We start from the raw sequence: 15,294 nt of genomic DNA on the forward strand, positions 1-15,294 counted from the left end.
AATGAAACACACTGTATAGTACAGCAAACCGCTGCTGTAAAGTGCGGGAAATATTTTATAGAGATCCCGGTGAGCAGAGCAGGATCCGCTTTAAGTTCTGCTGGAATGGGGGGGGGAGCAAGAGGAAGTTGTGTTTCAAGTGAGACTAACCAGCACTGCTTTGCTCCTGCAGGTGAAGAAGCCGTGTCCAGAGTCCGATGGTTCAGAGCCGCAGAATCCCAGGTATGGTGCTGGAGGGCCGACGCCGACTGACTGCGGTGTGGTGGCAGAGAGCGAGGCTGAGCTGGGCCGTGGATTTGTAGCACCAGAGCCATGGAGTTATATTTTGCAAAGAACGAATGGTTGGATCAGTTGTAATGGTTTTCACTCTAGAAAAGAGATTTTTCCCTTTTCCCTGTCAAAGATGCAGCCTAGAGTCTGGGTTGTTGAGTTTAGATGATGGCATAGCACTGAATGGTCACATTGAATTAAAAAACAATACCAACTCTTAAATAGTGTAGGGAAATCTGTGTGATCGGATCTCACTTTCTTCAGTTATCCCTTTACTGCATATCTGAGTCTTGAAGTTTATTGAAAATATAGTCTATTTCCATTGTGGAAAACAATTTATTTAGGAAAATTTGCCCTTGCCAAAACTTCATTTTGTTTTCACATGTGAAAAACATGCTGTGTTCATAAGCTGGAAAGAAGCCGTACATTCCTTTCCAGCACAGTCATTTCCAATATCATGTACATGGGGAAAAGGAAAAGGATTTAACTTCCGTGTTCCACACATGTATGTACCTGTATGGATAATTTTGAGCAAGTGAAGTAGTAGCTGTTTTAGATGTGCGTCTTCCTTGTGGTTAGTAAACTGGAGGATAGTTTTCTTCAGTATTTAGTGAGTGCTCCTTGTCTTTGTCTTGCTTCTGTATAGAAGACTATTTCAGAAAGCTTCAGTGTCAGAAGCTTTCGTTGTGAGGGGAGAGCTACAAAATAAACCTGACATTTCACTAACATTGTCACTAAAACTCAGAAAAGTTAAATAATTCAAGGTTTGTACCCCAAACCCATCCTTACCTATATCTTAACTATGTTCCTTAATTATTGCAGCAGGATCCTCTGGGGGTCACCTGCAGCATCCAAGGCCATTATAGTATCTGTGCCTTGAGCTGCACTATGTACCATCTGAATTTCTTTGATTAGCTCATGTCTGTCATTAATATGTATTTTCATTTAGTGTGATTAGAACTGAAAAGGGATGAGATAGTTCAGTGTCCAAATATGCTTTCAGCATAGTCAGTAGCAGTTTTGACCAGGACTTCAGTGGAAACCCGCTTTGCCCTTCAGTACTCGCAACTTCTAAATGAAAAACTTATCTGCTGTGCTGCTGCTTTGGATTAAAATTTATTATAAAGGTCAAATTCCTTCTGACTATTTTGACACCATGGAGAATCCCAGTGTAGCATAACACTCATATACAAGTGTGTAGTTTTAAGTGTTGTGATTGCCAAATGAGACTATTGTATCTCAAGCCTTTAAAATCTATGAATTCCAGACTGATGTTATTTCATCAAAGCATGATGAAAACAAACTGCAACAAACCTGAGGACCCTGAATGCAATGTAGTGTTACTATCTCTGCACATCAGGAAATTTCTTACAAGTTATAGTTAAATTCTTCATGCTGTGTCTGAGGAACAAGATACTTTTTTTTTCTCCTGAATGTGCAAGAGAACCTATGTTACAAATAGTTAATCTGGTAGTTTCATTTTTTGAAATGCATTTTCAAACAGAAATACTTTTCATTTTGAGCTCTGCAACCTCAGTTGGAGGTTATATCAGACAGAGTTGAAATTAGTGTTCCAAGCCTGAGCATATGCAGTGCTGTGTATACAGCCTGAAGTGGGATTTTTTGGTTGCAATGTGACTTTTGGTCTTAGAGGGGAATCTCTGACAGACCTTGGGCTGTAGGAGCACTAGAGGGCTCTGTGTGGCACATCACACTTCAGAGCCTGGAGCAAGGTAATTCTTCTCTAAACAAGGCTTAAGTGAAAACACTGCACATAAAATGAAACATCAGCATAAAAATGAATGCTGGAGACACGCAGCCTTACAGAATAGCTCCTGGCTTGGGACCTAAGGCCAATATCATTCATTTATTTAGCTAGCTTTATAGTCTGTTAGTTTTGGATTTGAAACTATTACAATAAATGCAGATGGAAAGTGTTTTTACAGTAGGGAAGTAATTAAATTGGGTGTGGGAACTTTGTCAGGAGAATTCTTGGAGTGACATGTGTGTATCAGCAGATTCTTTGTCTTGCTTGGCCTGGGTTTGTCTTTTAGAAAGAAGCAGTCAAACTGCAGATGTGACTACTAAATTTTTAAGGGGTATACTAACCTATGCAGCATGTTAAAAAATGCTTTCCACAAGTGACCAGCTATACATGCAATAAAAATCAACCTTCCTGGCATTTATTTAGAGAAAATGCTTCTCGTCTTAATGGACAAGTAACTTGCACAGAGGGAGAGGGATCTGTAGTTAAGAATTGAAGTTATGGTGAATAGGCAAGCTGTAAACACAAAAGGAAACATATGACTTGTCAATGTCACTGACAGATATTTTGATTCACAAACAACTGTGTCTTACAAATTCTGTCATAGTTTCTTGGGAGTTTTTTAATCATGTCCCTATGAAGGAGTTCTGAATACTTCCTTTTATACCTAGGTGATGGCATTACACCTTACAGTGGTGGTGTTGCGGCTGTATCAATATTATGGCATTGTTTCTTCATAATTCTGTAGTAAAAGTCAAATTCACCCAGCAACCCTGGGTAGTTATCCAGTCATGCAAAATGCTTTCTGGGGATGTTGGTGTGTGATACAGAGGCAGTGAATACTTGGGACTTGCCAACTGTTCCACCACAAGTCTGGAGCAGGCAAGAGCAGCATGATGGGCCATTTTGACATGCTGGCCCTGTATCAAATTCACTAGCAGGGTTAGGGAGAGAAGTTCCTGTCTTCAGAGCCTACAGACATATGTTGCTCTTAATTTTCTTTTATGACAGGCAACTTTAAAATGGTATCAATCCCCAGTGTGCTGAACAGCTCCTTCATGAAATTCAATGTCATACAAGAATTGCTGAAGTCTAGTGCAGTGCTTGAAAGTTAACTTGTTTGCAATTGTCAACAATCTTCCTTTTTACTTAGGCAATAAAAAAGCCATTTTAATTCTAATAAGGAATAATTTTGTTCCCCTGAAACCTGTAAGCTACACTAAAAACCTCATACCATATGACCTGTGGAAATGCTAGAATATATGTTATTCTGAAGTCTGGTAAAATGCTAAATAGGAAGTCTGAGACTCCTGCTCCCACTCAGTAACAGCATATTCTATTTGGCCACACATCCCAGGGCAGCATCTTTCTTTGACATAGCAGTCTGCTTAATGAATGCATCTCTCCTACCCCCAAATCCTCCTTCTCATACCACCAGGCCTGCCAGAGATTCCACTGTAAGACAAAAGTCACATCAGGAATTGAGGCGTGAGAGTAAGTATTGGTTTTTCTGGGCTATAAAATTAAATAGGGAGGAGAGAAATGAAATGAGGGAGTGGAAGTCATTGCAAATGGAAATTCAGCAGGGTCTTCTACTGTTGCCTCAAAGTTCACTGATTATAGGAAAAAAAATGGGTTTTTTTACCATCTGGAGTGGATGGAAGACTGCAGCAGAATGAAGAGATTTTTCTGACAGTTTAAACACAGTTTCTTTTTTCCTGGAAAGGTAAAGGAAAATGGCTGAATATCTCACATACTTTCCTTCTTAAAGCTATGATATTTATGTTGTGATGAACCTATCTATAGGAAGAAAGGGAAAACTTGAAGGTTTTGATGAGTACTTTTGTAAGTTAGGGATAAAAGCTGACAAAGCAACTTAGGAATACTTAGGATACATAGTGTCAAAAATACATTACTTGTGTATGTACAGAAGGGCAATGGATTTTTGTATTAGTAAGTTAAAATTAAGCCCCATAGAGCAGGAAGCCCTCCACTTTATTGCTTGATTTTTACTACAAACCCGTGTATCCAATATTTCCAGTAATATCCATTCTTCTTGACTTTTCCTTTACACACTTTAAAAAAATATCTAAAAGCAAAGTAAAAGGAAATTAACCCAGTTTTAAGTAAATCCTCCCATTTAAAACTTTATCAGATGCTGTAAGAAGAGTGTAAATCAGGGGCACTACAGTTACTGCATTGATACTGGTTAGATGGGGTTTGTCCCTATGTGTTACCAAACTACAAATTCACCAGTGATGATCACTGGTGAATACTGAATCCTATGCACAGATCAAGTTGCCAGATAAAGCAGTTATCCAAAAAAGTGCACAGGGATTTTTTTATGTGTTTAAAAAGGCCTCCAGTATTTCAATTCAGGGTGGGGTTCAGTGAGGTTGCTAGCATAGATTGCAGCTGTTCATCAAATGATTGCTGTTCTGTTTTTCAACACCCATGCTTCTATGTGCACCACAAAGTAAGATTTAAAATATATTAATTCCTGTTTCTGTTTCATTTTAAAAGTCTTACTTAAAACTTTTGAATGAGAAGTAGGCTTTCACATTTTCTCACTGGTCTCATTTTGATACCTACTCATGGTTTTTAATTGGTCAGGATACAGAGTGCACATGCACATCCAGAGACAATTATTGTCATTAATGCATTCACCAGTAAATAGATGGTATTGAATGTCAGTGAGAGCTACCACAGTTTTCCCATTCACTTCTCTTGACCAAAGTTTGTTTCCTCTGCAGTTTTGGGCTCACTGTTGTGAATGCAGTATTCACTATGATCACCGAATCTGAGCTATGCTAATGCTGCATGCGTGCATTACCGTACAGTGTTTTCACAACCATTCATATACTTTAAAAAAATTAAAATAAAAGTAACATGTATCTTCTGCATGTTATTCCAAACACCCATCTGCATCCAACAAACAACCATTGAACCATCATGTTTCATTCTTATAGGTTTCAACTAAAATACACCTGAAATTTCTTCCACAAACTAATTCCCTCAACAAGACCTTAAGAATCTTATCTCAGAATGATCATGGTGATGGTTCATTCTTTCAGTCAGGCATTGGCTGGCCTGTATTTACCAGATCTAACACTGAGCCCAAATCCAGGCTTTACAGGCACCTGACAGATTCTGTGATGAAGCTTTCATGCCTTCTCCATGACTTTGCAAACCGGTGACTATCTGCATACGTGTTCCTAGTAGAGTGGGACCAGCAGTACCTTGCCATTCATTTGCAGTTCAAGAGATGAATATTATTATTGTTACATAGTAAAGAGGAGTTGCAGTTGAGCTGCTGAGCAAGAAAAGCCAGCAATAGGTATGAAAATTGTGATTAAAGTTTCAGCAATTATAATACAAAAAATAAATCGTATTCATTGTGCAGTGAAAATGAGCAAACCAGTCTACCTGGCTTTCTTATATGTTGTTAAACACATTAGGCTTCCTAATTTTGTTCTCATCCATGTCTTAGAAGCATTTTTTAGAAGGTAAGTGTTTAGAAGGTCTTGTGAACAATATATAGCTTATCTTGACCAGAGGATAATGCTTTTCTGAGTCAGAAGTGTAGCTCCACTGTATCCCATATTGAATAATCTGTAGATCATTATGACGTGATAAATGGCCTTCATTTGAGGAAATTAGTTATTGGTAGGACTCTGATTTAGACTTTGAAGGTGAGATTCCTCTCATCCTGAAGTAGACATGTAAGGTAGGAAATTTGGAAATGCCATTTGTTTGAACTTCATTCTATTGACACCTTACTGTTTCCCTCTTCCCCTGGGAAACCATGGAGACTCCACCAGCAATCACCTGTTGATCTGCTGATTTATTGTAAAACCAGGGAGATACACAATTTGACCAAAGGCAATGAAAGCATTTCTTTCAATTTTACAGATCAAGCATTTCTGCATAACTGGTCAATTCCAGAAGGGAATAACCTTTAAAAATAAGATTAATCTTTAGCCAGGGGAAAAGACTTTTTGACTAGCTTCTGGTATTTCTTGGACTTGGAGCATAGTATAAGGAGAAACAGCAAAACAAATTTTCTATGAAAAGACAGGATAATTAAATTGAAAGATTGTCACAAGTAATTTTGGAGACTAGAAGAAAAAATAGTCAACAAGAGGCATGGTATATGCCAGAGTATAGCATTCATGTCAGTGAGGCCACTACAGTTACAAGCAATTCACCTAAGAGAAATGTTTGGCAGGATCAAGCCCAAACTACTCAGTCAAGACAGTGACTGACAAAAAACATACAACAATTTTCCAATTTTAAAATAACTTCATTGTGGAATAAGATTTCTCATAAAGACTACATTCTGGGACAGACAGACTTAGCTTGAAGAGAATGTTTTATACAAATCTGGTACTTATTAGAGTTTTGTGCACTCATTTAGTCTGCATGCCACTTAGGCAGTTGGAATCAATCAAAGTGTTTGGGAGATGATTCTTCACATACGTGTAACTGAGTGATACACAGCAACCATGACAATTGCACTACAGTTTCTGCAAGGAGTAGTGCCTTGCTACGTGAGTTTTATTGTCAGGCATGTAGTTTTCAGGCAATTCAAGTCTCTCCTTTTTTTTTAGATCAGTCTGTGTGGTGTCTCTCTGCCTTCTGAGCACTTATGTTCTCATGCTTTAAATTTAAAAATATCACTCTTTTGATTACCCAAGGCCTATTGAAGCTGGTCACTGTCTGCCCGCCAGGTTTTGTTGGCTCAGGATCAAACCCCCAAAGAGTTCTAAAAATGTATATGATATGTTTACAGAAATTGCAACAATCTATTTAGAGTGCAAATACATGGTAACTGATGACATCACAGGGAAGTATTTTAATGGTTTATATTAACAGATCCCTGTGGCTTATAACAATAAAATTAATGTATTTTTTTATATTTCATGTCTGTTAAAAATTCCTGAGGTTTTTTGTTAATATTGGACATAACATATTTTCTGTGATATTAATAATAATTTATCCCTGTGATCCCAAGCCAGATCATGTCACTGTTAAGGTCTCCATTAACCTGAATCAGTGATGGGTCAGAATTCGGAATGAATGAAAGCAACAAAACCTAAGGGATTTTTTTGTCTGTTTGTTTGTGTTTATTTTTGGGCTTTTGTTTGGTTTTGGGGTTTGGTTTGTTTTTATCACTACATTGAAAAACTGGATAAACAAGATTCTAACAGAAATGTTAGTGGAAGTAATCTGGAGATTTTGAAGATCAAAGTGCCTTGTGATTTTTGAGTTTGCTAAAGAGAGCAGGATTTCTGGATTAATTAATGTATCCATCAAACTTACATAATTGCTGAATCTGCAGGAATATCTTAGGGTAAATACTGGTTTTGGGTGAAAGAAGATAACCTAGGATTACACCTACAAATGTTTTTGCTTGATCCAGTAGTCTCTTAGAGCCTTATCCTAAAATTTTAACTGGATTTTGAACCGTAAAATAAGTGTGTTTGTTCTTCTTACGTGTGCAGCACATGTAATAACAATGAGAAGGAGCTCTGTTTCTTTCTCCTGTGGTCTATTTTTTGCTCTGTCATATCACATTACAGCAGTGCACAGGAGAACTAATTCAGACTCTGTTCCAACTTCTTTGACCTCTTGTATACTCTAAATATATTTTACCATTGGTGAGCCTGAATAGTAAAAGTATTTGATTCCACCTACTTTGCACTTCAAATATATCTGAAAAAATTCTGAGAAGAATGTAGACAATAAAAAGAAAATGCCCATTGAGATCTAAATCTCCTGTTCTGAGATTGGTTGGCTTTTTACATTAATCACATTTTTTCTCAGATATTTTTAAGTGTAATTTCTTGGCTAGATGTTTCACATTTTAAATGTTGTCAGCCAGTCCCATGTACTCAGTAAACAGTTAACTAACACCATTATACTGTGCTCATATTTACCATACCAGAATTTACCTCTTTACCATCCTACTAGGCCCTGATCAGTCATTAGAGAAAAAAAGTAGGAAATAAAAATAGAATTGTCATGGTTTATGCCCAGCAAGCAACCAAGCTCCACGCAACTTCACTCTCCACACACCCACCCCAGTGGAATGGGGAGAAGAATCAAATGTAAAACTTGTAGCTTGAGATAAGACTTTGTAATAATTGAAACAAAGTAAAATATCTAATTATAGTAAATAATAATAAAAAGAAAAAAAAAGTGCAAGCAAGTGATGCACAATAGAGTTCCTCACTGTTTGCTGACTAATGGCAGACCCGGTCCCAGAATTCAGATAATCCCCACTTCTGGGTAATTCCTCCAGTTCTTAAGATGGACATGGTAGTCCATGGTGTGGAATATCCCTTTGGCCCATTCAGGTCATCTGTCCCAGCCATGCTCCCTCCCAGCCTTTTTTGCATACCTCCTCACTGGCAGAGCATGAGACACAAAAGAAAAAGGTTCCTGACTTAGGATAAACACGACTTACCAAAACCAAAACATTCTCGTGCTGAATCCAAAACAGCGCTGCTACAGCTACTGAGAAGAAATTAACTCTATCACAGCTAAGGACAAGAATGAACAACAAAAAAATCCAGATAAAAAGAGACCACATGCAAATAAGGTGAGACCACATGTAAATAAGGTAACTGCAAGTTTACTTTCTTTTTTCCTACCACCTACATCTTCCACACATTACACAAATGCATGTTAAGCCTGCTGTCATATTTTAGGCTTTGCCTCCCCTCCTTATGCTAAGACAGCCTTATCAGAGAGCAGTTCTGTGCCTCAGCTCCCTCCACACTCAGCTTAGTCTGAGCAGCAGTCAGTGTTGTTCTCCTCTGGGAACAGAAGTCAGAGGACCCAGATGACAAGGAGGGAAAGAGGCTTCTCCATAAGCAGCATCTGGCTCTTTGTCAGATTTGTCAGGCACTTCTGCTAATGGGTTTGGATTTGCCCAGGGGTCTTTTATGTGGTTACATTGCAGATGGTCTGTCTGTTCTATCTTCTCCTTTTGAACACTTTTATTAAAAAAACCCCAAACTGATAAGGTTCTTTATAGGTCTCACAAGATGCCTGTGCAGGCTCCTTTCTGTTAGTCATTTCAAAGCTTTCCATATATCCAAATGTGTGTCTTGAGTTTTTTTGGCAATTCTGGACTTAGTTCTCCAGTTTAGCTGCCAAGTGATATAATTTACTGTGTTCTGAGTTCGTATTATTGTCAAATTTCTTTGGGAATTTCTTAATGTCATTTGTAGAGCAGAAGTAACTTTACCTCCTCTTAAAAGCATGAAATATACTTGCCTTCCACTAGCCATCCACCTTTGAAAACATAAGTTTAAATCTGGTTTTGGTTAAATGTGAAAATTAGCATGATGGTCTCAATCTAATTCACTGGGGATTTGTGTCTGCCATTTAAGAGAGGCCCAGGACTGAAGCAACAAGTCTGTGGGAAGGTATGTTTGGCAGAGCTATGGAGAAACGCACATGCAGTGCCCAAATAAATAAAGCAATTCCACGGATCAACTTTTTAACAGAATTATTTATTGTGTGGTGCGAGTGCAGAAGAGGGCAGAGAGGGAGGACATCCTGTTTGGTGAATTCCGTTTAAGTTCTGTTTCAATGTACAACTAAATCTCTGTCACTTTACTTTTTAAGGGGTTTGGGATTTTATTTGCTTTTCAGCGTAGAAGTAATTGGCAGGTGACTAGACATAAGATCATGTTTTATTCCTATGTTATTTCAGGCTTATGTCTTATTTTCCTTCTAATTATGTAGATTAAATTAAATAGAAAATAAACCCCTGTGCTCTCAAAGATGTAGTGCTTTTCATGACTTTCTCAAAATAGTACCAGAGAAGCACTTTCATCCCTCTTAGCATTTCATTATTATACCATGTTTCCCAACAGCAATATTTTAACATTTGCTGAGAAACAAGAATAAATGTATTCTAAAAAGCAGTCATGTTATTATGAACATCTCACACTCTGCCCTGTCTCACAAACCAGGTTCTTGGGGAACCAGCGGGGAACCTGTGCTAAATGCAGTGAAGTTAGAATCTTGCATCCAAAGTATGTGGGTGGACATAACCAACAGCACTGCAGGGCTTGTTTCCTTTACCTTGTTTTTCCCTTAGTACTTGGACAGAGGTGGACACCTAATGATTTTAAAAGGCTAAGCATTATGTCAGAAGTCTTGGTGAGGTCCAACCATTTGGTGTAAGCCATGTTTTGAACAGAGGGAGCTCTAAAGGTGGGTAGCCAACAGAGAGGCTGGTTCCCAGGGCTGCTGTGTGTGTGCTGGGGCAGCGAGGGCTGCAGTGGTGGCTCTGCCAGTGCCCCACTCCTGTGGCTCTGGCCAGGCAGGCAGGTATGCCCTGGCCTGGGGGCTGGCTTATCAGCATGCAGGCTGAGCTGGAAATGGAGGTGTTACAGATTTGCAGCTGCTACCTGCCCCTTCTTGTGGCCCAAGGGGATAATTCAGGGGAGGGGAACTGTGCCCCAGAGTTCTCAGCGACACGTATTTATTAACTCTTAGGAAAATCACCTACTTCACCCCAAATGAAAAAGGTGTGTACGCTTTAAGTTTCAAATTATAAAATAACTTGGGGAAATCAAACAGCAAAGCAAAATGAAGTGTAGTCATTTTATATCAGTTGTGAAGAACATCCAGCATCAGTGCATTTATCAGAGCATCATTCTCTCTCTTGCTCAGGATAATGGAATTTGTTTTGAGTGTAGTTATGTAAAATTCTTTTAGGTTCTTCCAGGTACTAAGGTCATCCTGGGCAAAATGACAAGGGATGTGTGTGTGGCACACCTATTTTACCTTGCCATGCAGAATGGCTGTGCCCAGCTACCCCTTACAGTGGTCAGATGCTGAAGCAGTTAAGGCATCAGGCTGTCAGCAAGTTGCATATATTTGTTTTATATTCTAAACCAAACTTATTGTTGGGACTGCGATTAGAGAACAGAAATAATTGCTTTTGACACAAACTGTTTTGGAGCCAAACATAATGTGCTCCACATGAGGTAAACTACAGAATATTTGTCTTGGGAGCCAAGATTCAGATCAGGTTTAACTTATAAGGGGAACTTCACTGTTAAAAGTGAGATGTGTTAATGTTTCCCACGTTAAGACTGCTTGCCAGTAATTCTCTGTATATTGTATTTACCAAGAGAAGTTTCAGAATGTTTGCATTAAAATATGAATAGAGCATGAAAACTACAAGTTTTTGGCAACTCCTGTATTCTACCTACTCTGTCATCAAAACTCATCCTTTCTGGAAGCTGATGAAGTTCTTGCCAGGCCCCTGTACTGGTGGCTAAAGAAATTACATTGAAGTGAGGTATGGTCACTCTTCATACAGCACAACTGAAAGAGGTTTTTTTGCTTTGGACATGCTTTGGTGAAGAAGAACCATGTTACAATAACTAGTTTGAAATATAACAGACATCTCAATTTAGGGTGAGTCACAACCCACCGTTGCTCTTTTTTTAAATGAAAATATGAGTTCGCACTTACATCATGCTGTCCAGGTTCCACTGAAGCCAACAGCAAAATTCCCAGCCCTTCATCTCTGATTTCTCAATTTTATATTTGCTTAAATATTGTCTGACATGAATACAGTTGACATTATTATATTTAAATTCATAATATTATGACTGCAATAAGCAGTGTCATTTTGGAGGCTGTGTTTTACAGAAGACAGATTAGCAACAGACTAGTAATTGGCAGAGCAGATCATCTCCACATTCCTCTGTATATATGAGAAACAGTCTGTTGCTCAAATCAGACTCAAAACCACCAAAGAAGGACTTTGTGAGATCTTCAGTCATTGGGTTTGTTACCTGTTCCTTATGTCCACCTGCCAGAGATGTGGAAGGGAGTCTGAAATTTCCAGCAGATTTTTCAGATGTGACTCTGAGCAGTCATTGTACAGAAGTAGTGGCACAGGGGGGAAGGCCACAGGCTTGCTGTTTGCATTCCAGCCATCTCCACAGAAGTGTTTGTTGCTTTTTTATGACACAGCACATCATGTTGTCAGAACCACAGCACATCTGTCACATCTGGAAGTGATCAGAAGCTGTTGGGTGAACTAATCTTTGAAAATGTCGCCCTGTGATCCAAAGACTTTCATTTAGATCTTATGTATCTGTAAACTGGTAGTTTATATTTCATGTAAGTTGGATACTTGACAGCTCCCCATGGAAGTGTGTTGTCATTATCACTTTTGATTTGCTTAAATACTCACATAAGGACTTCAAAACCTACTTTAATGTTTTGGGTTTTTTGTTTGTTTGTTTTTGTTAAGTAGCATGTGCCTGTGTACCTTTATGTGTTTTCCATTCACATGCCCAGCCTTGGGATGGTCTCTACGTGGAGTCAAAGAATTGACCACCCAGCCCCTCATTCTGCTATTCCTTCAGGCCCTTGACACTCACTGGTTTAGATGTTCTCTCTCTGGCTCCTGGAGTGGTTTTCTCCAACCAGCTGCCTTTTTCCTTGAGAAGATGGGAATTATCTATTCAGACACCCACATTGCCTCTTTCCAGATACTTCCTCCAGTAATTGGAGTGTAAACCCTGAGCTAAAATTGTATCCCATCAAAACTGTGGCTGTCACATTAGGATAGCCCAGAAAAGATTTCAGAAAGGCTGGGACCCAGCTGGCCAGAAGGTATTGTTCAGCATAGCTTTGCCTTTTGTGTGTACATTAGTGTATTATATCAGAATGGAGCAGTTTCCCATATAAAACTATTATTTGCTTTCATCAACTCAAACCTATTTTAAACTTGAGAGTGGAGACATGATGTGGAATAGGAGCATATGGAAAAAAGTACCTCCTGTTACTTATTTTTTCAGTGTCAGCCTCTTTCCCTACTCTGAATCTGTGTTTTGTAATTGAACAATCTCCTGAGCATAGAGCATGTGAGCTGGAAGTTTATGCTGTGGTAAATAACTTAGTAAGTTCCACTCCCCCTGATTTGTCTTGATTTTTATTTATTTATTTTAATCGTTGTTGGCTTTGGAGAAGTCGGCTACATGTCCAACAGGAGAGTGCAGAAATGGCTCCTAGGTATTCTATGTTTTATCCAAAAGTGTGGAAATCTGAATTAATTTTGCATTGTCTTCTTATTGTGACAGGGAAATGACATTCATTCCCAATAAAAGTCAGAAAGCAGTGAAAAATTATTGTAATGTGGATTTGTGGCTGACTGAACTGCACTAGAATAGACAGTTTTCTGTGGTTTTCTGGAAACCACATTAAATGACATTAAACTGAAATAAAATGTCTCAGTCAATCAGAAACAAGGGGAGCCATGCAGTTACTGGCTTTTAAGCAAATAATAGTTTCAGCAATTATGTAGCACAACAATCCAAGTTGTCTAAATTAATTGGTGTGTTTAATCATCATAAGAGCAAAGCTAAACTTCTCACTTTCAGGCACAAGAAGAAAATACCAGTTTTTCTTTTCCAACTAAAATAAGCTTGAATTTTTAAGCAATTATCTTTCACAGTATTTAGTCATATCTTCTCACTAGAGTCAGAAAGAACAAATACATATATCCTTTTCAGTAAAAAAAATTATTATCAGCTTATTACTAAAGCAGTAGCCATATACTAGATTAACAAAATCTTCAACCTTTGGCAATTGTTCCTGCGGTGAGAAAAAAGGGAGGCATAGATTTAATAAAGACAAAAAATATCTGACACCTAATTGTTAGGAAGCACGGAGAAGCTCAAGGTGGCACAGGGTCACAAAAAGGGAGGGTGATAGCAAAATCTTAACTGGGGAAGTGGGAATGGGGGCTGGGGAAGATGCTGCAGTGCTGTTAAAAGAAATGTCTTTTTCTTTAGCTGTGAATGGCGTAAGGAGGCAAGCGACAATGCCGGCCTTTGTCACCAAACCTGCTCACCCACTTTCTCAGCCGAGCCCTCTGCATCAAGTGCATCCCAGGCACTGACACTGTCTGCCGGTCAGACAGCTCCTGTAAAGTAATACTGTCTGCAGGAGGGTTTTTTCTCCTGGTATTAGGTTTGAATAGCCAGGTGAAGAACAATAGGCAGGAAAGCAAAACTGAGATACAATCACAACTTGTGCCCTTTTATACCCCAAAGAATTACCTAAGGAGTCCCATCCTCTGTAAGACAAGCAGTTTATTCGAGATCCAGAAAAGCTGTTAAACAAAATCAGGCACTTTTGGATTTTCCTCAAATTATTGTTCCTCTCCACAGTGCAGTTATTGCAATATCTGGATATGGGTTCTTTTCCTGTGAGCTTGAACTCATGTGCTGGGAAGCTGCATGGTGATATTCAAACTTGTAATGAGTATTCCATAGAGAGTCTAGTACAGCTCTTACTTCATACTTACAGTTTTGCAAAGCTCAACCTTGTGATATTTTTATTTTTTTATTACCTATGTGGAATTCCTTAACATGGCAGAAAGACTTGGATGTTTTAATTCTTTGTTTCACTAAGGTTCCCTCTCTTTGGTACCCTCTGTCTGACATTGGTTGTAGATTGATGGGAGTATTTTTATTCTTGGAATATGAATGTGACTTTACTTTTGCCTCTTTCCATTACTTTTTTAATATGAATGTTGACACTCTGCTTACAAACACATAAGAAACAGAAATTATACAGCTATAATCCACCTCCTATCCCCAAATGATTGCAAAAAGGTAAGCACTTGTTTTCTGTATTGCTAAAAAAAAAAAGTAATAAAATAAAACTCTGACGAGCATTTGCTGGCTTTATCAATATAACATTACATTATTTTACTGCTTCTCAGCATTGTATTGTTTTACAAGTTAAGAAAGGAGGCCTCAAGGAGAGCAAGAAGGAGGTCTTGCTAGTGTCCAGTACTATTATTTGTTTTTAAATCTGGCAGGTTTTCAGAACTTGTGTGTTGGAGGAGCAGCTTTTGGGATATTGTGCCTAGAATAGCAAAAGTTCTGCTATTTTGGCCATCTACTAAGCTTAAGATCTATAGGTGGGTTTGATGAGCCAGGGTAAACAAGAGGGGTAGTTGTCTCAATGGAATAGATTTATTTCATTGGTTGTGCTCTTCCTTCCTTACCTTTTACACTGACAAAAAAATTGAAAAATACTGCCACAAACAGTGCAAAAGCATCTGGAAAAGAAAATATTTACTTTTATTTTGGGGTTGATTAAATGATTGGAAATATTACTCATTTAAGGAGGATTTTTGGCTGCGTGTTTTGTTGCATTATTGGTGGAGGTCTTCTGTGGAAAGGTGTTGGGAAGTTTTTTGT

General features: G+C 38.5%; 1 protein-coding gene across 4 annotated transcripts in view; it reads left to right on the forward strand.

The window, feature by feature from the left end:
- Window positions 1-15,294, forward strand: part of EYA4 (EYA transcriptional coactivator and phosphatase 4) — a 140,621-nt gene that overhangs the window by 74,955 nt on the left and 50,372 nt on the right. For all 4 annotated transcript variants that reach the window (XM_077175343.1, XM_077175346.1, XM_077175344.1 and 1 more), the window contains exon 3: window positions 173-222. In XM_077175343.1, the coding sequence (XP_077031458.1) occupies window positions 173-222 (50 nt within the window). The remainder of the gene's footprint in view (window positions 1-172; window positions 223-15,294) is intronic.

Source organism: Agelaius phoeniceus, chromosome 3, assembly GCF_051311805.1.
Source record: "Agelaius phoeniceus isolate bAgePho1 chromosome 3, bAgePho1.hap1, whole genome shotgun sequence".
NCBI lineage: Eukaryota > Metazoa > Chordata > Aves > Passeriformes > Icteridae > Agelaius > Agelaius phoeniceus.